Source organism: Narcine bancroftii, chromosome 14 (genome assembly GCF_036971445.1).
Source record: "Narcine bancroftii isolate sNarBan1 chromosome 14, sNarBan1.hap1, whole genome shotgun sequence".
Lineage (NCBI taxonomy): Eukaryota > Metazoa > Chordata > Chondrichthyes > Torpediniformes > Narcinidae > Narcine > Narcine bancroftii.
In genome coordinates this window covers 18,930,639-18,954,123 of record NC_091482.1, presented here as the reverse complement: position 1 = coordinate 18,954,123, position 23,485 = coordinate 18,930,639, and the positions used below count along the sequence as shown (strand labels likewise).

Sequence of the window (23,485 nt, the reverse complement as noted above, 5' to 3'; positions counted from 1 at the left end):
AGGCGATGGTCCTCCATTCTGGAGACGTGACCCACCCAGCGCAGCTGGATCTTCAGCAGCGTGGACTCGATGCTGTCGACCTCTGCCATCTCGAGTACTTCGACGTTAGGTATGTAAGCGCTCCAATGAATGTTGAGGATGGAGTGGGACCCAATACGTTAATGCAAAAGAAGCATCTGTAATTATTTGCAGCCTGAGATGTCAATTGAATCATATCTTTTAGCATTCTGAAGCTCAATGCCAATTTCATCCAATTGAATCATCTCTTTTAGCATTCTGAAGCTCAATACCCCAACAGGTAGGTCTTCTGCCAATTTCATCCATTTCAAGTAGTTAAGGAACAGCTTATCAAACTGCACACGGCTAAATCTAGCTGCATCTAGGCAGGGAGTGCCTTGTGTGGCTGTAAATAGAGATGAACATTATATAATCATTAGTGAATATCCTCAGTCCTGACCTTATGATGGGCAGAAGGATAACATTCAAATGTCAAATAACAGGTGCCATGTTAATTCAGATGCATGATATTGAAAACTGCAAAACATTTTTCAGTATTTGTACTAATCCTTCCAGAAGTTTAATACCAACAAAATATACATGTTCATAACTACTGTATATCTATTCTTATCTCAATGGACTATTACCTGTCTGTACAGGAGAAGTGGCAGAGGTTGGTGATCCAGGGACAGGGATCTCAAAAGCACAAAGGTAACCATTTGCTGATAGCCTCACTTTCTGATTATCCTGAGGAAAATTCTGATTAAAAAGTAAAATGCATCATTAGCTTGGATTCTGCTTATTTTACATTTCTATTAATGTTAAAGATTGTCATTTTTGCAGAAAAGAAAAATATCAAAAGTTGTGTATGTACAACTATTAGATTTTTGACTAAATTTAATTACTCTCCAGGGTACACTTTTTTCCAAAATCAAGTTTATCCCTTGAATTTCTCAGATTTTACATCTATAATCAACCGAAGATGAACATCCCCTCCCCACCTTAGCCTTCCAAATTTTGTGAGGATCTTACTAAGCATTTAAATTCTAATTTCAATTCATTAAGGTGCATCAACATTCCATGAACTAAATGCAACCAAGTCCTTGAGGGAGCTGTCTGCCAAAAAAAAAAACACTTACTTTTATATTGGAACCATGAACTTCTCCCAGCAAGATCTGCTCTGACGTCAGTCCACATAAATCACTTAATTGCTTTTTCAAACCAGTATATTTCTCATCTACATTCAACCGCAAACCGTATCGGACTGGTGTCGAACCATCTAATTTGATGACTGGAAAAGAGAAAATTTAAGCACAACTTTACTCATTTGTGAGTGTTAGTGACATTGTCCAAAAATGACTAATCCATTCTTTTGTTTTACAAAAAAATAAACAGTTCAGGTCTAAATAGCGTGAAAATGTATCTGAATGCAACTTTCCTTTCAAAAGATGGGTACTGTTCTGAGGTATTGGTCTTTTAGTGTCAAATTCAATAGGATAATACTTTAAAATAATTTTTTTTCCTCAAGCTCAGGATTATCCTAATGGATTAAGCAAAAGTGATCTGGAAAGCATTCAGCATTTTCAACAAGGTATTGTTTCCTCTGTGACTCTCTGGTTTTCACTTCCTTATAACTAGAATCAATGTTAACGGATGGTACTAAGCTTCTGGCAGCCTGGCACCTCTATTTTCCATCCTTCTCCCACTCTGATCACCGTCTTTGGGCTTTGTCAGAAAGTGTAGGAAGCCAGAGTTTCCATCCTGGGAATGTTTTACTCTCGAAATGTAATCCTGAATTCAGGTAATTAGTCTTTCCTCCGTGCATCACAACTGTGAAGTTCTGATTGTTTAGGCTACTCACCAGCAGCATTTACCCAGTCTTCATCTCTCCAAGATGATGCCTGACCTGCTAAATATTTCCAGCTTTTAAAAAAAAAATTTTTTCCAGGAAATTACTCCGTTCTGCATCTTGCAATTCCAGCTTTATTTTTCCTTTCTCTATCTACCCTTGATCATATCCTTTTATTTATACTTCTTCAAACAGATCAGCCATGAAAGCAGTGTCATCCAACAATCTTAATTGCTTTTGTGACATAAACATTCTTCTCGCTCTCACTCTGCTCCTTCCCCTCTCTGCAAATTAAAGTATGCTTCCTTTCTCACTTTTCTCAGTGTGACAAAGAGCCATAGGCCGGAAACATTAGCTGTCTTTCTCTTTCCATTTGTGCTGCTTGACTTGGTGAGTATTTCCAGCATTTTCAATTTTTATTTCTAAATTATGCTTAATAAGGTACTGTGAAATGAAATGCTTCTATCATTCTACTTCCTCTTCAGATCATCTATATAAAAAAATATGCGAGACAAAATGGCTATTGATATGCCTCAGTTTACAACAATAGAACATTATTGCTTTGCATTCCCATTTCTCACTTTTAACTATGGAGGTTCTATCAGAGCAAGATAATGCTGACTGACATTTTTTTTTTAATGCCTGGAAGTTGACACAGATCTGTGACAAGACAGTGCTAAGCCTCTGTATAATCCAAATATTTATGCTTTGATTTTTTTTCTTTAAAAAGGCCAGAAGGACTGCATGACTGAACAATCATTAGAAATGATTGATCTCGCAATGAGAGGGGAAGACAAGAATATCACAACTTCGGCTTTGGCAGTTTTGGATTTTTTTACAGTTTTTGTATCAACGAGTCACAACAACCTTAACATCCCATAGGAAGACTTGGAAAACATGGTTTTTATTTATTCATTTGATAGGCATTGCTGGCAAAGTTCATTAAAATTTTCAAAATGTCCTTGAAAAGGTAACGGTGAACCATCTTCTTGCATTCTGCAGTCCTTCAGGTGAAAGCACACCCCTACCGATCCTGGAGGGTGGAAGCTCTTGACAGTGTCAATGAAGCAAAAGAAGGTGGAAAATGCAGGTGGTTCTGTTTCCATGTGCCCCTCGTAGATTAGGAGCTGTTGCTGTAGTCTCGATGAGTAACTAAATAGTGGATTTTACAGTCTTATGGATAACATGATACATTAAAAAAAAATCAAGGTTATATTCTTTGTGGCTCTATTCAAATCAATATTTTGGATTTTCCCCAAAATCTAGATACATCGATAAATTGTGCGGATTGTAAAAATTGTCAATAGTTCAATGGCTGAAAAATTACTGAATTTTCTTGGATATAAGCAAGAGCCATTATGTACTGACAAACCTGTTATTTCTAGGTGTAGGTAGCTATCCATCGGTAGAGGCAAAGACAAGAAGTTGAATGGATCAAATCGAACACTGATGTGACCACATGTTTTACATTTGACTTGCGATTTTAGCTGTCCATGAAATAGGTCAACAACAATTGATTTATTTCTCCTCAAGTGATTTTCCCATGCCTGGGGTGGGGTGGAATAAGAGAAGTGCCATGAGCAAAGTCACTATATCTTTTGTGATTTTAAAAGATATAGCTTTAAAGTATACAACATGCATTAAGGTTTTTAATTTATTTTCTTTATATAGCAAAACTCTGAAGAAACAAAACTTCTTAATAGTGCCCTTAAAAATAAGTCATTAAAAAGCATGCATTTACATTAATATCATGTTACTTTATTTAACTTTAAGTATTGTATGAATGGAAAAAGTAGCAAATGTGAAGTGGTATCAATCAGCAGAAAAAGGAATTAAAAATCTACCTGCTGATTACACACAGCAAGAAACCTGGAAATACAGTTCATAATTCATAACATTTCACACAATTAAATGTGCAGTATGATTTTACAGCAGGATTCCAATAGTTCTGACTGCAATTATTTCTGTGCAATAAACTGGCATAATTGATTAAATTACAAATATGGTTTAAACTGCATTTCCAACCAGCACCAAGGTTCATTTTTGCAACTCAATATCTACAGCAGATTTTGTTTCCAAAAGGAAAAATATATTTTTCTCTTGACTAAATGATTAAAATGGAAAGAAAAAAATGCATAAGATGGATTTTTTCTAATGATTGCCAAAGAGAGAAATTACAAAGTTCTGAATCATCCAGTGGAGCAGGGGTGTCAAACTCAAATTCACGGAGGGCCAAAATTAAAAACTTGGACTAAGTCGAGGGCCGAACTAAATATTTATTGAAAATTTTCAACAACATCTGCATGTTTTCTCTTCTTTCAACATATGTAATGTTAAACTTTAGGATATAACTTTAGGAGGATAATGTTACAGGTCAGGAGTAGGTAGCTCAAGTTCACCCTTTGCTTGACCTGAGGGAAACCTATTTGGTCCCTGTGGAGATGTCGTCAGCATTCACAGGCTGTGTCCATTTTGGCCTGCATCAGGACTCAGCATTTCCTACTCACTCCTCAGGCTCTAGGCCTCTATTCACCCTCGACCCACCATCCTCTACCTGACCAGTCCTTTACCCAACCTCTACTCACCCCTCACTCCACTCGCTCTGCCTCTACCCACCCCATCCTATACACGCCCCTCTACTGCCTCTCCCCTCAACCTGTTCCTCCCTCTACCTGTCTCTCACCCTCTATCACCCCTCCCCTACTCGCCCTGCCCCTCCCCTTTTACCTCTTCCCTATCCACCCCTCCTTCTACTCATCCCTCCCTCTAACTGCCCCTCGCACCACCATAACTTCCCCTGCCCATTACTCCTCACCTATACCCTCTGCCCACCCCTGCTTACCCACCCACTCAGGCCCAGCGCACTGCCGATCAGCCTTTGCGGACAGCCACCATCTCGCTCTTCACGTGCAGGGCCGAACCTGCCATCCCTGGGGTCCGCGCGGGTGCAAGCGCTGAAGGCCGTGGCGACCGGGAGAAGTGCGCTCGCGCTGTGGAAGGGCCATCCGGTGCCAGTCGCGCGGGGCTCGCGCTGCCCGGGGGCCGTGCGCAGCCTGCCCTGCCTGTCGCGCCGACAGGAAATCATAGGCGCTCGCCCATCCGCCGCACCACTCGACAGGTGGGAGAAGTGACTGGTTGTGCAGGGAGCCTTCCAACCGGCTTGCCGGCTGATGACATCGACAGACTTCTCGTGTTACAATTTCTCGTGTTACAATGGGGAAGGATGTGCAATGAAGGGGGAGGATGGTGGGGGTGACATTACCAAAAAAACAGCATCGGCTCTCGCTGCAGGGCGGGCCACCTCCAATACATTTTTGAAATGATCTTGCGGGCCAAATATAATTATATCGCGGGCTGGGCCAGAGTTTGACATGTGTGCAGTAGAGCAAACCGACTAATCTCCAGTTTTGCATTATGAACACAACCTCAAAAATCGCTCAAAAGATTTTTTAGACCACCATCATCATCAGGATATCTTTGATTACATAAAATTTGCAGGTAAAATGTTTCAAATAAAAACTAACCAACCTCTGCAGCAACCTCAAAATCTGGCCGGCCATCACTATCCTTCAATTCCACATAAGGCTTATCATGAACTCTGTTGAGATCTTCATGGAGACCATCCAACAAGAATGCTAGAAGCTCCTGAGAGTCCTGTTGCTGAAAACCATTAAATCTTGGAGCATATTTTGCTATTGTCCACTAAAATATACAAAACAAATATTCAAGAGTAAACAAACAGAGCTATTGAGAGTATTATTCTTTATTGTTCTCTCTCCTTTTCTATGCTTCAAAAGTTTCTCTAAGCTTATATCTTCATTTGCTGTTTTGCAAAAACAGTATTAAATCTATTATCTGGATAATATCAGTTCCTGAATTTTACCACTGTCAGATGGCCATCAAATTTAATATTATTGGGCTGAGGATTATGTAACAGAAATATTTAATGCAGTACACAAATCGCAAACACATCAAAAATCAATTATTCCAAATTTTCTCAATTCCTCAAAAAATTAATTGCAAATTCAATACATGCTCATTTAATGATGAATATTATAGTTTTATTTTATTAAATATTTTATATTAATAAGCTGCCCTACCCTGAGTTTAAGTGGTGCTATGTTCTTCTGAGTTCCACTCCACAACTCTTGGATGAGATCTCCGTAACACTTGGCCATATGACCTTTCATTCCCAATGGGTTAGCCCTACAATAAATCATACACAAAGCAAATTACTTGTAACAAACCAAACGAAGTCATCAATTCTTTTTGCCATTAAAATGTTACGCTGAAAACTGATCGTTTAGGAGCAATTATTCACTTTTCGTTAACATAACATTACTTCATTCATTTTGGGACCACACAATTATCTAAGCAAGCATTTATATTGTTCAAATTTAATTTTAGAGTACTGTTAATATCCTAGAACATTTTAATATGAATTTGTTGGTATCTTTTTTCAAGTGAAAATAATTTAGTGATTTTATTCCATCGATCTAGAAACATGAATACATGTTTATGAGGCAACTCAATTTAAATTTCTTAGTGCATTAATGAATACGGAGGACCCACCTAGTTGGGCAAAGATAGAAATGGCAGTTATTTCAGAAAAATTTCCACATGAGTTTTTGTTTCGATGGAATAAAAATTTATTACGAACTTATGATGTACCAATATTGAAACATTTATTGAATTTATGGACAAGTAAACTTAATAAATTGGGGCTTAAAAATAAATGGTCTGGGCGATTGCCATCATATAATAATCAACTTGTTCCTTTTACAGTCTCCAATATTACTTTGAAACAATGGGAAAGGAAAGGAATAAAATATTTATCAGATTGTTTTTTTGAAGGATGCTTTTGTTCTTTTGAGGAATTACAAAGGAAATTTGGTATTAGTGGAAATTCTGTATTTGTATATTATCAGTTAAGATCATTTGTAAAACAGGTATGTGGCCAACATATGATTTTATTGCCTGAAACTAGTTTTGAGAAATATGTACTTTCTATACCAAAAAAGGGGTATATATCTGATTTGTATTGTATTTTACAAGAAAATTAAAATAAGACAGATTGGGATAAAGATAAGTTGAAATGGGAAAAAGATTTGGGTTCTATAATAGCTGAAGCTTGGATGGAAATTTGTCAGAATAGTATTCGGAAATTGATTAATGCTAGATTAGCGATGATTAATTATAATTTTATACATCAATTATATTTAACACCAGAGAAATTAAAAAAGTTTGGTCTTAGTAAGGTAGATTGTTGTTTTCGTTGCGATCAGACGGCTAATACTTTTTTTTTTTTACATACAGTTTGGTTTTGTGATCGATTGCAACAGTTTTGGAAAGGTATTCAATCTATATTTAATAGTTTATATAATATCTATATTGTATTAGATCCTGATATATTTTTATTCGGGAATATGCAATCATTAATCGATTTAGGCTTAAATGATTATCAGATTTCTTTTATCTATTTAGCCTTGGCAGTGGCTAAGAAATGTATAGCGTCTACATGGAAAGATAGAAATATACTAACCTTAGATAGGTGGTATTTAGAGATGAAGTCTTGTTTAATTATGGAAAAGATATCTTTTTCAATTCAAGATAAGATGTCTTTTTATAAGTTGAAGTGGACTCCATTTGTTAAGTACTTGCAATTAAGTCTGATTTAAATTTGTTTTATGTGTGATATTTTAGATTTGATAACTTTTTTTAATTAATATTTTTACTTGTTATTTTCTTTTGTTTGTGAGTGTTTTTTTAATATATATTACTAACTTTATTAATTCTTCACTCTTTATTTTTGGGGAAGGGTGGGTTTTTTTTAATATATATATATAGTTTTTTTTTAGTGGTCGTATAAATGGGGGGGGGGTTAGATTGATTTAAGTTAGGTTATTAATGTTGTGTTTATCTTTTCTTTAAATGTAATTTCTTTGTTTTATTCATGTAATAAAATCTTTAAATAAAGTTTCCAAAAAAAGTTACATTACACAAAAATTACAATTAGTACCATTGTTTTTAATTTAAAATTTTGATTTTTAAATTTAGACATACAGCACAGTAACAGGCCCTTTGGCCCACAAGCTTGTGCTGCCAAAATACCCTAATCAACCTACAACCCCTATATATTTTGAAGGAAACCAGAGTGCCTGAAGGAAACCCAAGCAGTTTCAAATTCCTAACCGTGGCTCCCAATGAAAATTAAAAGAAAAAAATTTGATCAAAATTAATTCTAATCTAGTCATTTCAAATTATTCCCATTTTATCTCTTCCCAATGTAAATACAGTAAAATTAAAATGCTTGCAACACGGCAGAACATTTTCTGAACAGCTTAATTTTGTAATGAAGTAAACAAGGAATAAACCATTTAAAAAAAAACATGCAATTGAGAAACAGCTTCTATTTTGTGGCATTAATTAAGTTCAAAAGAATTTTGAAGTTGAAATGAATCGATGGAAAAAGATATGGTTGGCGTTGCAGCTAATGCATGCCTTTACAGTGCTAGTGACTGGGACTGGGGTTCAAACTCCACGCTGTCTGTAAGGAGTTTGTACTTTCTCCCCATATCTGCGTGGGTTTTCCCCAGGGGCTCCGGTTTCCTCTCACCATTCGATATGTACTGGGGTTGTAGGTTAATTGGGTGGCACGGGCTTGGCTGAAATGGCCTGTTACCAAGCTGTATGTCTAAATTAAAAATTAAAAGTTTAATTTAAATTCTTACCTGTTGAGTTCAAAAAGGTGTCTCCCTGAGATGAAGTACCGGGTAAGTGGCTGTGTGTTACTGACACATTGGATGCTGGAATTCATAAAGCACGTGTTTCCCAGGTTACTTAATCCTGTGGCACCTTTTTCAGTTGGAACTAGAATGAAAATGTTATTGCATCTAATTATGATGTAATTTACGAAGCTGGTAGAAACAAGAAACCAGAAATAAAATCAGAAAACAATGATTGTAAATTAACATCACAAGTATATATTATATAGTTAATACCATTATATGGTATATTATATAACATTTAATTCTGTTACTCAATGTACAACTATTTAATTGAAGAACTGCAACTATATACAGCATACTTTTCTATCACCAAGTCTGGGTATATCCAAATTCCTCTGATAGGTTCAACAAAAAAAAAATTCCTCCCACAACTTAAAAATTTGCATCCATCAATACTGAATAACAATGGAAGCACTTGAATGTAGAAAAGGCACAGAATGTACAATAGGTCAGCAAGTGGTAAAACACAAAAATCTGGTTGAAGTAGAAACACAAAGCTGGAGAAACTCAGCAGGTCAAGTAGTGTTTTTAGGTCAAGTAAAACATCCATCTCTAAGAAAGGCTTCAATACCAACTCAGCTAGTTATCATCTGAATGACATATGATCGATATTCAACTGCAGTGAGGATCATTTGACTTGATCCATCACTAATGCATCAATCCATAAAAGTGGGAGTGATCAGTACATGGTGCATATGGAGAATCAGGCACTGTCAATACATTAAAAATTTTAATATATTCAGAACTCCCCAATGAAGGGTCAGGCCTGAAATGTTAGTTACCCTTTACTTTCTCCAGCAGTTTTGTGTATTATATTCAGAACAGACAAAAATAAGCGACATCATAAAACAATCGGGTCTTCAGCAGGAGGACAGTTTTCATCATGAACATCCAAAGCTTTGCAGTTGAATCGCATCCATAAATGCGGTGAAAAATTAAACAGCTGACTGGAGAAGCTAGTTCCACGAACGACTACTTCCTCAGTGAAGGCAAAGCTCCAACATGCGCGAAAGACTGAAGAAAATTCAATTATCTTCAGACAAACATGACAATTGGATGATCTTTGGAATTAAGAGACTTCTTGCAAGTCAATCGTCGGCTAACTTGATTCTTTAAATCTGACAACAAGAAATATCCATGCCTTGAACACATCTAAGATTATGAGAGAACCAATAGGGATTCGGGCTCTGGTGGTGCAGAAGTGTATGGACTAGAGTTAAAGCTAGATCTGCAAACTATTCGTTCAGGTACAACACTGACATCTGCTTGACAACGGGGAGAATTGCCGACTTACGTACCATTCACCAAAAGCAGAAAAAATGCATTCCAAACAATTACAGCATCTACTCTTGATTAAAATGATAGTAGATATCTCAGACAATGCCATCACATCATCAACCTGCTCACAAATCGGCTTTCACAAATACCACTCAGCTCCTCATCTAATTTCATCTTTGATGCCCACACTAGGTGACAGTGGCATCAAGGCAGCATTTGACAGAGTGCAGCATTCAGATCTGGTAAAATTGAAATGACAGGGAATCAAAGGAAAAACATACAAGAGATGGTTGTGACCGTTGATGGTCAATTAATTAAACTTCAAGAACTCCACAGAATGGTATCCCAGACAAAACAATCTTCACTTTCTTCATTGCCATTGGTCAATTATGAGGAATCCAGTGACTCCAAACTTAATTGGACCAATTACATGAATGCTGTAGTGGTAGTCAAGCTCATCACTGGGTATTTTGTGAGGAGGAACTTTTGACCAACATCTCAGGAATGTGACAGATTATTGGTCACTCGGCTGGTCTAGTGCAGCTCCAATGGCACCCAGGCAGCTTGAACCTGCAGGTTAAGGGTTACTTGCTGTACACCCCAGTTACCATTCTGAATATTCACTTTCTCCAATCATAATAAGACATGGATGCAACATTTTGTTTCAATGAAAACCCAACAGCAATATGCCAAGTTTTGCTTGGTTCCAACACCCCAAATCTCACCAGCATCAGGAAGGAAGAGGGCAGCTGATGTATGGAAATGTCACTGCCTCCAAGTTCTCCACATTGTATCCAATTTTCTCTTGTAAAAATATCACAATTCCTTTTTCACCAATGGGTCAAAAAGCTACAACATCTTGCATAATGGCATTGTATCAGTGCAATAAATAGTTCATCATCACTCTTTTCACTGAGATCCAAAAATGACTTTAAATTCTAACCTTGCCAATCTCAAGAAAAGGTTTCTACTTCAATGCAACTGTACTCTGACAATTTTACAGGGACCATTCTCAGAAATATTGAACGTTTGGTATGTTGTGGGTGGGTTGTGAATTCAATTTATTGGCTTGCTTGTGAAAAGATGCACGAGTGAGAAGATGAAAAAAATGGAAAAATGTAAACAGAAAGAATACAATTCATTATATGAGTGTACAAATTGGACAAGATTAGCAAACATTACAAGTTTGATAGTGGCCAACACAATCCTTCTTAATTTATTTCCTTGAAATATATGTGAATTTCTTTCAGATGCATCAAGAGAAAGAGAGATTATACACACACACACACACACACACACACACACACACACACACACACTTTGCCAATAAGATATTGGGCTTTCACACATGAAAACTTGTACATTTTTAAAAATCCATCCTCGCTGAGCTATACCCTTCCATATGTTAGAATAAATGTTAGTGAACGAAAAAAAAATAATAATTGTGGGGCCAGCAGCATTTAAAAAAAAGACTATCTGTATTTAGAATATTTTTAAATAAATATACAAATGGAATAAGAAATAACATTACATATGAGCTCGGATGAATGAGACATACACAATCATCTTATAGTTTTCAAAGTGCATAATCCCATTCATCTCGTTATTTGAAGTGAAAAGCCCTTGTTTTAATTTTAAAGACATTTTTAAGTTATAATTCCTCTAAAATAAATTAGGAAAGCATTAAATTTGTTTGCTAATGTCCCAGCAATTTCAATAGATAAGTGGAACTGTTAAAAAAATAACTGCTCAATGACCCCACAATGCAGAATAAACCATTCACCTATACTTTTTTTTTTAAAAAGTATACTTTATTTAAAATAAAACCACTTAGATAATATATTACAATATTTCAAACAATCCAAATACACGTGGTATTTTATAAAAGGAAAAAAAAAAGAGTAAAGAAATACAAACTAAAAAAAGAAAAAGAGGGACAAGAAAACTACAACAGGAGTACTTCACTTTCCAATACTTTTAAATATATAAATATTTATAGAGGCCAATAAGAGAAAGGGTATGTTGGAGATTCATTTAAAACACCTATACTTAAGAGCAAAAATTCTGTTTGTACCTACCCTTGTGTCTGTCCATTTTGCTACTGTTTGCAATGAATGACATCTCCTCCGGCCAACTCATATCTTTGTTGCGAACTATTATAAGAAATGCAGGATATCAAGTTGATAGTACTGTAACAATGTTTGTAGTTAGGTAACTGGAAGTACTTTTGACAAAGTATTTTGAATTTATGTTTCGCAATTCATTTTTAATCTCTCTTCTAAAATCTAACCATGCATATAAAAAGAGAGGATTAACTCAATTCATGTTCCTTACTTTTTGATATTTAACTCATTGCTGGGGAGGAGGAAGGAGAATTAAAAATCCTAGAATAACTGATCCTAGAAATTATTTCACATTTTTGCGGAGAAGTTCCTGACATTCACATGATGCCTCTGCACAGTAACAACCTTGAAATTAGAACGCATTGGTCTGGGATGTACATGCTTGAACAGACACCTTATAACTCACTATAGGGAAACTCAAACATGTTGTAGGCAGATATTTTGAAGCTATGAGGTGCATCAGGTTCTTATTCTTGAAATTTTTAAAAATTTTCTTTGCTATGTGCATTTGGTTATAGTGATTTGGAAAACCAAAACATTTTAAAATGAAATTTAAAATAAATTAATAGAAACTTCTGAACTCTATCACACTATTCCTAATTTAACTGGATCAAAATAAAAGCATTAGTAGTTTTACTTTGTTCATTCTATTCAAAATGTACAAATGCAACTATGTATTGAAGAAGTTGGAACTAGATGAGATTCTTTTCCAATAAGCTATGGACTGACAATAAATACTGTTTAATCAGAATCATTCTCACACAGAACAAATTCAAGGACATTTACAGTACAGTAATTAAACAATTTATTCATTTGGAAAAATACTAATCAATTGAAAGGGAGAAAAGTTATTATAGCCCCTGACTATTTCGGGAATGGAAGATTTTTAATCATGAAATAAATAATCCCAAATGACCAACTAAATGAAATGTCAAATTTATCCTCCAATATATTAACATGTACAATTGCAGAAGGGCAATGAGGATGGATTGAACTGCAGATTGCGGGGTTGGATCTACAAGCTTGGAAGATGTTCTTATCTTTTTATATGAAAAAGTTTCAAGTACAAAAGGTGAGGACTAAATTACTGCAAAATATATAATTACTAACATATGGTTACAAGGAGGCTTGGAAACTGTGGCTTCTAAAACTTTCCACCACTGGTAGTTTAATCAAGTCTTCTGCAAAATAGTTGATGATGGATCACTACAATTGGTTAATAACTATTACACTACATGATGATCGGAATACCACAAAGCAGATTTGATGGGATTGGCTTTTTATACATTGCACTTCCCCAATTAGGTGGCTTTTAAGACTTGGCTCTCAGTGATTTGAATTCTGCTAGTTATTTTGACAGCTTCACCAGCGCAGTAACTGAAAAAACATGAAAGATATCATTGTGTGACTGAAAATGTTCGCCCAACCAAGAAAACATGAGGTAATTAAAAGTTTTGGTGAACTGCATCCAAAGGTAGTAGAAACCAAAAAAAATTCAGATTGCATCTCTTAAAACTTAATTCAGCCAATTTATGCAGGTATCTTGTTTCACAACAATGTGTTTTTTTTTAAAGGCAAAAGGAAACTATAAACAACTGAATGAAGCATAAAATTTGAACCCAAATGTTGCTCCACTGAAAAATAATTCACTCTCGATTTCTGGATTAATGTCCATTTAAATAAACATGAAGATCAGAAAAACAGTTGGGGGATCATTACGATTAAAAAAAGCTGACCCTTGCTTGACTGACCACTCAAACAGAAGATAACAGTCTCGATCAATGACTGCATTATGAATGTAATGTCTGCAGTCACCCTGAAAGACTATCTGTGGACATGACCTGTCACACAAAAACTTATTTCTAGCCCATATACAATAATACACTCAACTGCATTATTTAATTCTCGTTGTTTACTTAGCTGGATGATTAAAATACAAAGACTCCAAAAAAAATCAGTTTAAAATTTCAGTTACACCGTGGCAAATCTTTTATTTGTATTCAAGCAAATTCAATCATAGAAAATAAGATACAAAACATCCTCTTAAGATTTCAAAGAGGGGTAAGTTTGCAGCAACTTTGATGTACATTAACTAAACCTGAAATAGACACTCTACTTAAATATCGATAACTAATGATGTTAATAGAAGTGCTAATTTGATGAAAATGTTTGTGTCGAAGGCTGGGCACATATTTTAAAATCATCTTACTCATAAAACAAGATTACAGATATAATTGTGAATTATGGTTTAACTAAATCCAATTAGATGAATGGCGTAGCGATTAGTGCAACACCTTTATAGCCCCAGCGATCAGGATCGAACCTGTCTCTCGGTTCTCCCTGTATCTGCGTGGGTTTTCTGCAGGGGCTGCGGTTTCCTCCCTTTGTTCAAAAACGTACTGGGGTGTAGGTTAATGGAGTGTAAAATGGGTGGCATGGACTCGTGGGGCGAAGTGGCCTGCATTATGTCTAAATTTAAAATTCATTTACACCCTCAATTACTAAAAGGTTCACTTTAATCACCTTTGTTTTGATCTTGAAATTTTTTTTTTACCTTCAATCACCAAGTGTTGTTCATCTAGAATTTTTAAGTCTTCTAAGGTATGATCCTCGTCATCCAGTAGTGCAAGGTAGTTCTACAAAATAAAATTGATTTTTTCACATCGACATCAAATATCAATGCAATCCTAATGGCCTAATGTTACAAAAAATTTCTTTACCTCGTTGTTATACAGCCAGAGTCGCATGTCTTCCTCCTTTATTCGAAGCCGTCGAGATAAGTATTCATGGATATCTTTTATTGTTTGCATTCGGCTAAAGCAGCCAGTGTAGGCAAGCACCCGTTTCATTGGCGAGGATGGTGAAGGTACATTTCCTAAATTCACAACAAATATTTTAAGATGAAAGCGCACAAGGCAAAATACAAAATAACTGGACATGTTAATACCATCCCTGACTGTGCTCGGGTCTTTCCATGAGTAGTTGAAGCCGACATTTTGCCTGGCAGCATTGAGGTTTATGCTGATGGAAAAACATAGCAGGCAAAACCAGTCTTCCTGCACATATACTGCCCTCATAATTTTTAACTCTTGCTCAGGGTTGAAATGTATAAAAGCCCATTCAACTTCAGACAACAGTCTAATTGGGAAGTGAAGCAGCACAAGGCGAACGACGACTTATACTTTTCAAGGAGATACAAAATAAACCTCATCTATTTGTTGCAGTCTATTAATAATTATGATTCCTCACTTCATCACCTAATTAAATGTCCATTATATTGATTCTTCTCCATATAAAGGACAAGTAGAATTATTTAACATAACAATTTCAATTCTACTAGAAAGCAATAGAAGCTGCTCTATGGGATTCCAATTGGCTTGAAAAACCAACATTTTTGCAAATAAAAAGCTAATAAAACAGAATTATATTATATGGAATTATTTTCTCTACAAAGTAAATTTTATTGTAAAAACAATTTAAGCACTAAATTTTAGTTTAAATTATTATATTTGAATAATTTTCTATTTGAAAACAAAGCTAAACCAGTAGCCTTTAACCCTTTGCACTCCTTCATTATTCTTGGTGAATATGTAGTTAATAACCACTCAACTACAGCAAAATAGACCAGACAATTAATGTGTTCTTTCAAATAGGAAAGTCACATGATTTACAATATGTTCTTTATGGGGAAAAGTCCAAATCTCAATCAGATCAGTAGAGTACAGCAGAGAGGGCTCTTCCTCAAAGGTAGTACAAGCAAAACTGCACATTTCACAAAATTAGCAAGATAATTATAGAGTAGGATGGCAAAAGCCAGATTACAATTAAATCAGAACAAATGAATTTTTTTTTTTTAAAAAGGAGGATTATCCTCCTTTCATTAAAGTCACGACATTTTCAAAATTTAAAATGCTTGTAAATTAATTCCTCAAAAAGAACACAGTAAAGAGATAAAGATTTAATTTGCAAAGATATTGATAGTTAAATTATTTATTCAGGAAATTGTTGAGCATCTAAATTACAAAAAGTCTATTGCAGGGGATAACAGGTTAAAGCTAGTGCACAAAAAAAAAGTTAAATCATAAATCAGAAGGTCTAGATGTAAGATTACAGCAAGAAAGTGGATCAATAAATTTAAAAACAATTTAATAAAAAACATTACAGGGTAAAATTCAGAAAGTTATCATTTGAGGTTTCTCCCAAATATTTGTCAAGGAAAGAAATGAGAATGCAAACCATTTATATCAACCTGGAAAAATATAAATAAATATAAATAAATCCAGGATTCTCCAAGTTATCTCTCTCTCTGTATCAACATAATTTTGATAATTTTATACCTCATCAAATTTCTTTAGCACTTGAATAATTCAAATGGATTAAACATACTGAATTGTGTCGTTAACGATGATCAAAATGTTTATTTGCTATAAATATGAACAATCAATTTTATGGTTTTCAGTTGGTGAAGTAAATTTAAAACATGTCAGGAACAATCCACAAGTTGCTAATTTCTACCATTTTTCATAAAATGGCCATGCAGTTTTAAGAAAGCCTCAATGATAAACTACCATCTTGATTTGAAAACAAAACAGATGGATTTGGCACAAAGCAACTAGAAAGCTAACAACTCCCATTCTTGCTGCAGTCTTACAATACCTCCACGTTGAGGAAACACTCTCAGGCTCATCATACCCATATTCACCCAGATGTTCGACTGTTGAGTACGTGTGGCTGGCTGTTGACGCAAGAAAAGAAGGTAGCGTGGAAACAATTCTAGCTCTGCTTGATTTGTTGTTGTATTTTTAATGACCTACAAGAGAAAAATTGAAAATTTTAAGCAAATGCTCTGATCACAATGTTACAACACTTCTGGTGTTATTAAGATCATATACTGGGCACATGTAAAATGCTACAAGTTGTCTAGCAAGATCTGAAATAATAAGTACATGTATGAGGCAACAAATTTGGAGGAATTACCAATTATTTGCTTTATATTAAAAAAAATTAGAACTGATGCGCAAAAACTCTGAACTACATACAAAATACAATGAATCTTCAGATGTCAGCAATTTAAAAAAAAGTTAAAACCTTTAACATTCAGTAACTTTTGAATGATCAAACTGGTGATGATCTTATATCATCATGCTTTTTAGTTTTAAAAATCACAAACACAAATTTCACAAACCTGACAATTTACGGAAATACTTGAACATAAATATCCAAACATCACAATTTGAGCTTCTTTTGAAATCAATAAAAACTAATATACCATTTCAATTTCTTTCGCGGGGAAATGGGAGTAAAGGTTTAAAAATGAAAATTAAACATTATTTTGAATCATTTAATGAGGTATTTAGAAATGAAGATGTGGCAATACAAACAGATCACTCTAAAATCTCAGAGCCCAGTACAAAACACTGGTTAGGCTACACTTGAAGTATTGTGTGCAGTTCTAGTCATCACAGTAAAGGAGAGATATAATTGAGCTACAACACAGAGGAGATTCAGTGGAATGTTGTCTCATTTGCAGAGTTATTAAGAGAAATTGCAGAGGTTGGCCCGGGAATGAAGGAAGCAGGGAGGGGAGATCCGATAGGAGTATAAAAATGAAACGGATAAGTTAGGTAGTCTTTGGCTTGAGTATCAAAATCAAATATGCCCTAATTTGTTTCCTGTGGAATTTATAATCATTTGATGCCCATGCTATACATTCTAAAAGAAAAATCTTCATAAATATTTGAGTTATTTTTATAACATTGCTCCAATAAAGAAAGTTTTTAAAAACCTTCAGCCCAGAATACATTCCAAAATAAACAAATATTTGTTTGAAGACCCAACAAACCTGAATACACATGCAAATAATAGGATCCGTTCTTCAAAAAGCAAAACAAAATGCAGATGCTAGCTGATGGAAATGAAAACAAGATTGTGGAAATACCCATCAGTGGAAATGTTAATAAAAGGTAAAGCCGACATTCTTCCAATATTAACTGTTTGACAGGTACTACTACAAATTCAAAAGGTAAAGGTAACTTACAGGTCGAGGTAGAGATAGGTTTGCTCCATACCAATGGTACAAGGCCCTCCACACTGGTTCTGGGACAACCTCATAGTCTTTGCCTCGAACCAAAGCTGGATTTCGTTTCAAGCGTCCACCCTCTAATGTTAATGTCGGAGCCTTCATTAAAAAAAGTTATTTTCTTTGAAGCAGAAACATTAATCTTGTGAAACATTTCATGCCCCTGATAACTATGGTCTCATGTTTCTTGAGATATTTTGACATATTGTGCATCTTGACATAATAATTGTGAGAACAATGTATATAATAATGTAACATTGTTGAAATTATCTTAAAAATCAGCAAAGCAACACTGACATAAATCAGGAAACAGTTAGATCTTGAATTAAAAATGGGACGAGTTTGTAATTTGGCAGAACATGGATTGCAGATTTCTCTTTGGATTTTCACTGCAGTGTGTCATTGGAATGCTAGAATAACATTCAATCTCAGCATCCAGGGTCAAAGGTTGAAGATAGACTGCACGGTGGCACAAGGTTTTGTTGAAGCTTAGTAAAAGGAATGAAGTTTACATGGGAAAGAGTGTTCAGAATTTCTGTTATTTATTTACCTGGACATATTTTCTCCACAGCCAATCCTGGAGAATGGACATGAAGCACAGGTAGGAAAAAGGTAATGTAAGTGCAGTGAGGTGATGTGGAGTCATAGCATGCCTTACTTGTTAACGTTATAGTTTCAGGGGAAATAATTAAAATACAACATTCAGTGGAGAGTGGCCAATCAGTTCTGATTCTTGTGCTGGGGCCATCACAAGTGATTTGCTGCCATCAGATAGATAGGAATCAGAACCAGAAGTGGGCAAAACAACTCGGGTAATAAGCATTGGGCTCATGGTAAGATGATGTGGTTAAAAAAAAAATGGAGAGCAGGATATGATGAGCTTGTATATGAAACCTGATGACAATCAGGTTTAAATTTATTCTAAATTTCTGTAACAATACCCTGATCTTGATGGACCACAAATTAAAAATTCTAAATCAAATCAGATTTCAGATTCAAAATTATACGGGTCATAGATGAAAATCTCCAAACTTGGCCAGATGAAAAGCAAACTCTGACATTGGAAAAGTAGAGTTGGTCAAAGTGTCAGCAAATTCAAATGCACATTTTGGTGATGTTAATACTTCATTCGCAGTCATCTCAGCACCATCTTGCTACAACTAACACATTCTTTAATGCCAATATGGGCTCTGCTTTAATCAATAACCATGTTGCATTGCGATAAATTTCTTAACATCCTTATACTCGAGGTATTATTTTTAAGGTCATGTTCCCAGATTCTGCCAGCATCACTGAAGCTTTCATCATTCAATAGAATCTACTGACAGTGAAATCAAATTGCCTTCAGCTTTTACAGACTCTGTCAACACCTCCTCACAACTACTTTTGTTAAAATGTGGGGAGTCAAATTGATGAGAAAATGCAGAGGAGCCGATTTTAAAAATCTCAGAGCGGAAGCACATTTGTTATTCCACGCTGTTGAAAAGCTTTCTGATTGTTAATTTGTCATTCACTTAAATAAGTCAGATAAATTGCCAATTCTTTCTTTAAATGTTTATACAAGTATGTTATTACAGATTACACATTTTGCACCATGGCTATCAGAGTTGAAAATCAATAATAATAACTACATGAATAACTAGTCTGTCACAGATGTTACAATGTTGTATCTTTTAGAATGCTACGTGATCGTCATGGTACACTTAATCACTTTCTAGCTATGAAAGCTTTGTTTCGATACCTTCACAGATCCTTGCATTATAAGTATTAAGTTGTCCATAGCTCCTGGTTTCTGGAGACCAAGTTGTCCTAAAATGTTCCCATTGGTGCCCAGGAAGCATTGACCATTGTTGTCCAAACTGTTGTACTGTCTAGCAAAGCAAACGTCAGTACCAGGTGGACTGGACTGATACAAGCCTGAAACTAATAAAAAAGAAAGCATTCTTAAACTATCTTTAGATTTTAAATCGGATTTGAAATACAACATAAACCCTTAACGAACGAGTAATTTGATTTTCTTTATATCTATTATCTTTATCTCTAATGTAGTAGGAACAGCCTAATTAAATTGGATGGTTGGCAAATGAAACTCTACAATGAAATAATACTTCACAACATACATTATTAAGCTGAGGACCTACAAGTATTCATTTATTTTGGTAAAGGTGCCTAATGTTTCATGGAGATTTTATTTTATTTTTTCTACAGTGTTTTCTCTTATTCTACACATTTATATGCTGATAACAGATTTTTTAAATTAAATTCCATTCTTATGAAGATTAAAAGGCCAGACAAGGGTTAAACTAGTTTCATTTTAGGCTTAAAGAGTTAAGTCTGTAGACACTGTGATTGAGCACAATACACAAAAGTGCTGGACAACTTCAGCAGGTCACGCACCATCAAAAGGAAGTAAAGGGATAGAGCCAATGTTTCAGGGCTGAACCTTTTGTCAAGGTATGAGCAGGCAGGCAACTGAATAAAAGATGGGGGGTGGGGAAATGGCAGGGGAGGAGCACAGGCCAATAGGCAAGAGGTTATAGGTGGGCATTCTTTACCGTGTACATTCAATCTCTATACACCTCCATCCCCCATAGCGAAGGCTTCAAAATCCATTTTCTCCATGTCAATAGACTGGTCCTGGGTACCTGCATGGGTCCTACCTATGCCTGCCTTTTTGTGGGCGATGTGGAGAAATCCACACTGTAAGCCTCACAGGAAAGCCTCCTCAACTGTTCCTCTGCTACATTGACAACCAACCTCTTTCAACCGAACTCAAATTCACTCACTCCATCTCTGGCAATACTCTCCCCTCTCAATCCAGTCTCCATCTTGGGAGTCGAATTCTCGAGACATTTTCTACAAACCCACAACTCCCATATTTACTTTGATGGAACCTCTTCATACCCTGTCCCCCCTGCAAGGATTCTACTCCTTTCTTTCAATTCGACTGTGTCCTTCACATCTGCTCCTAAGATGATGTCTTCCATTCCAGAACATCTGATATGTCCTCCTTCTTCAAAATAAGTGTTCTTAATGATGTCTGCAATATTTTTCTTTATTTGCACCTGTGCCCAGTTTTTAAATTTGCTATCAAACAATTCACATATAATTAAAGTGCACATTCCAGAGTTTATTCAAGGTTATTTGTATACATTTTGGTTCAACCATGTGGAAATTACAATACTTTATATAATATATATAGTTCCCCCATTTCAGGACACCAGAATACAACCATATAACCATTTATGGAGCGGAAACAGGCCACGTTGGCCTTTCGAGTCTGCACCGGGTCACTGATTTTGTGCGCCCTCTTCAGGCATTGGTGATTTTAAGTGGAGTGTATCTTGGTTGGGGAATTTGGCTTCACAGGTGTTTGTGATTATTCAGTTATGGTTAATTGCTTCATTTGTGCAGGTACAATTTGAGTGACAACATTGTTTGACTGGTTTAATGTATCTTAGATTCTGCACTTTAAATGAATTGGGGGGAGGTAGGGAGGGTGGGATGGGAGGAGGGGGGGGGAGAAAACGACACTGCATCTTGGTCAATGTGGTTTATGGTGTGAAAAATAAAAAAATTAAAAAAAAAAATTTGTGCAGGTACAAGAGAGCTAGGCTTCCTTCTAAGCTTTTGATCACCTTTGGAGTCTGTATTTGCCATTTTTCAACACGAGGAAGAGTTGTGGCAATGAAAGGCAAAAAAGCTATTATGAAGCTGAAAAGCCAGAATAAAACAGTAAGAGACATTGGTCAAACTTTAGGATTACCAAAATCAACTATTTGCAACATCATTAAGAAGAAAGAGCATACTGGTGAGCTCAGTATTTGCAAAGAGACGGGTATTCCAAGGAAGACGTCCACTGCCGATTTACAGAAGAATTCTCATCATAATGAAAAAAATCTCCAAATGCCTGTCTGACAGATCAGAAACACTCTTCAGGAGGCAGGTGTGGATATGTCAATGACCACTGCCCGCAAGAGTCTTCATGAAAACAAATACAGCGGCAACACTGCAAGATGCAAACCATTAGTTAGCCACAAAAAGGATGGCCAGAATACAGTTTGCTAAGAAGAATTTAAAAGAGCCTGGAATCCTGGAAAAAGGTCTTGTAGACAGATAACACCAAGATTAACCCATAAACAGAGTGATAGCAAATGCAAAATGTGGAGACAAAAAGGAACTACCCAAGATCCAAAGCATACAAACTTTCTGTTCCTGAAGTCTTCTGAGGACAGTAGTCCTCAGAGATATCTACACCTGCCTTCTGAAGGGTGTTTCTGATCAGTTGGACATACATTTGGGGATTTTTCTTCATGATGAAAATTCTTCTGCCACCACCAGTTTTCCTTGGAATACCAGTCCCTTTGCGATTAGTGAGCTCACCAATATAGTCTTCTAAATGATGTTCCAAACTGTTGATTTTGGTAATCCAAGGTTTAGGTGATGTCTCTTGCTGTTTTATTCTTGTTTTTCAGCTTCATAATGGCTTCTTTGACTTTCATTTGCACAACTCTGGTCCTCATGATGTAATTGGCAACTACAAAGGCGATCAAAAGCTTAGAAGCAAGGCTAGCTCTCTTATAGCTGCAGCAATCAAGCTATTAAACATAACTGAGTAATCACAACCACTTATGAAACCAAATGTCTCAAACATTATGCTGCTCTGAAATGAGGGGACTAGGTATAAAAAGTGCTGTAATTTCTACATGGTCAAAACAAAATGTATACAAAAAATCTTGAATAAACTCTGGAATATGCACGTTAATTGCACGCTTGATTACAAATTTAAAACCGTGGAGCACATGGGCAAATAAAGGAAAAAAAGTGTCTTTGTCCCAAACATTATGGAGGGCAATGTAGCTCCCCCTCTATTGCCATCACCTCAGCCATTACCTGCATCTCCTCTATTTCCTGCACATTTGCCTGGCCTCTTCCACCCAATAACAAAACAAGGACAAAAATCAGCATTCACATCCCACAATTTCTGCCACCTACAATGTGATCCCACCACTTCTCACGCATACCCCTCTCAGTTTTCCACAAGGACCACTTCCTCCATGACTCCCTCATCCACTCAACCCTTCCCATTAATCACCACTCGGCCCCAACCCCTGCAACCACGGGAAATGAACACGCATCTATTCAGAGCCCCAAGCAGTCCCTCCAAGTGAAGTACCACTTCACTCATGAATCTACAACATCCAGTGCTCCCATTGTGGCATCCTCTACATCAGAGAAATTGGATGCAGACAGGGAGATCATTTTGTTGAACACCTTCGCTCTGTCTGCAGTAATAATGGGGACCTCACAGCAGTCAAGCATTTCAATCCACACCAATAGGTCTGTCCCTAACCTCATGCACTGTTAAACG

The 23,485-nt window shown here is 36.0% G+C and overlaps 1 protein-coding gene across 3 annotated transcripts in view; it reads right to left on the bottom strand.

Annotated features, from left to right (window-relative positions):
- Positions 1-23,485, bottom strand: part of usp32 (ubiquitin specific peptidase 32) — a 154,585-nt gene that overhangs the window by 21,555 nt on the left and 109,545 nt on the right. For 2 of the 3 annotated variants that reach the window (XM_069910731.1, XM_069910733.1), the window contains exons 14-25: positions 19,856-20,037; positions 18,073-18,213; positions 16,692-16,845; positions 14,756-14,910; positions 14,590-14,671; positions 11,991-12,065; positions 8,578-8,716; positions 5,947-6,052; positions 5,375-5,548; positions 3,219-3,393; positions 1,137-1,288; positions 645-756 (exon numbers count right to left, since the gene is read on the bottom strand). In XM_069910731.1, coding sequence (XP_069766832.1) covers positions 645-756; positions 1,137-1,288; positions 3,219-3,393; positions 5,375-5,548; positions 5,947-6,052; positions 8,578-8,716; positions 11,991-12,065; positions 14,590-14,671; positions 14,756-14,910; positions 16,692-16,845; positions 18,073-18,213; positions 19,856-20,037 — 1,647 coding nt within the window. The remainder of the gene's footprint in view (positions 1-644; positions 757-1,136; positions 1,289-3,218; positions 3,394-5,374; positions 5,549-5,946; positions 6,053-8,577; positions 8,717-11,990; positions 12,066-14,589; positions 14,672-14,755; positions 14,911-16,691; positions 16,846-18,072; positions 18,214-19,855; positions 20,038-23,485) is intronic. The other variant, XM_069910732.1, reaches the window with a different exon arrangement.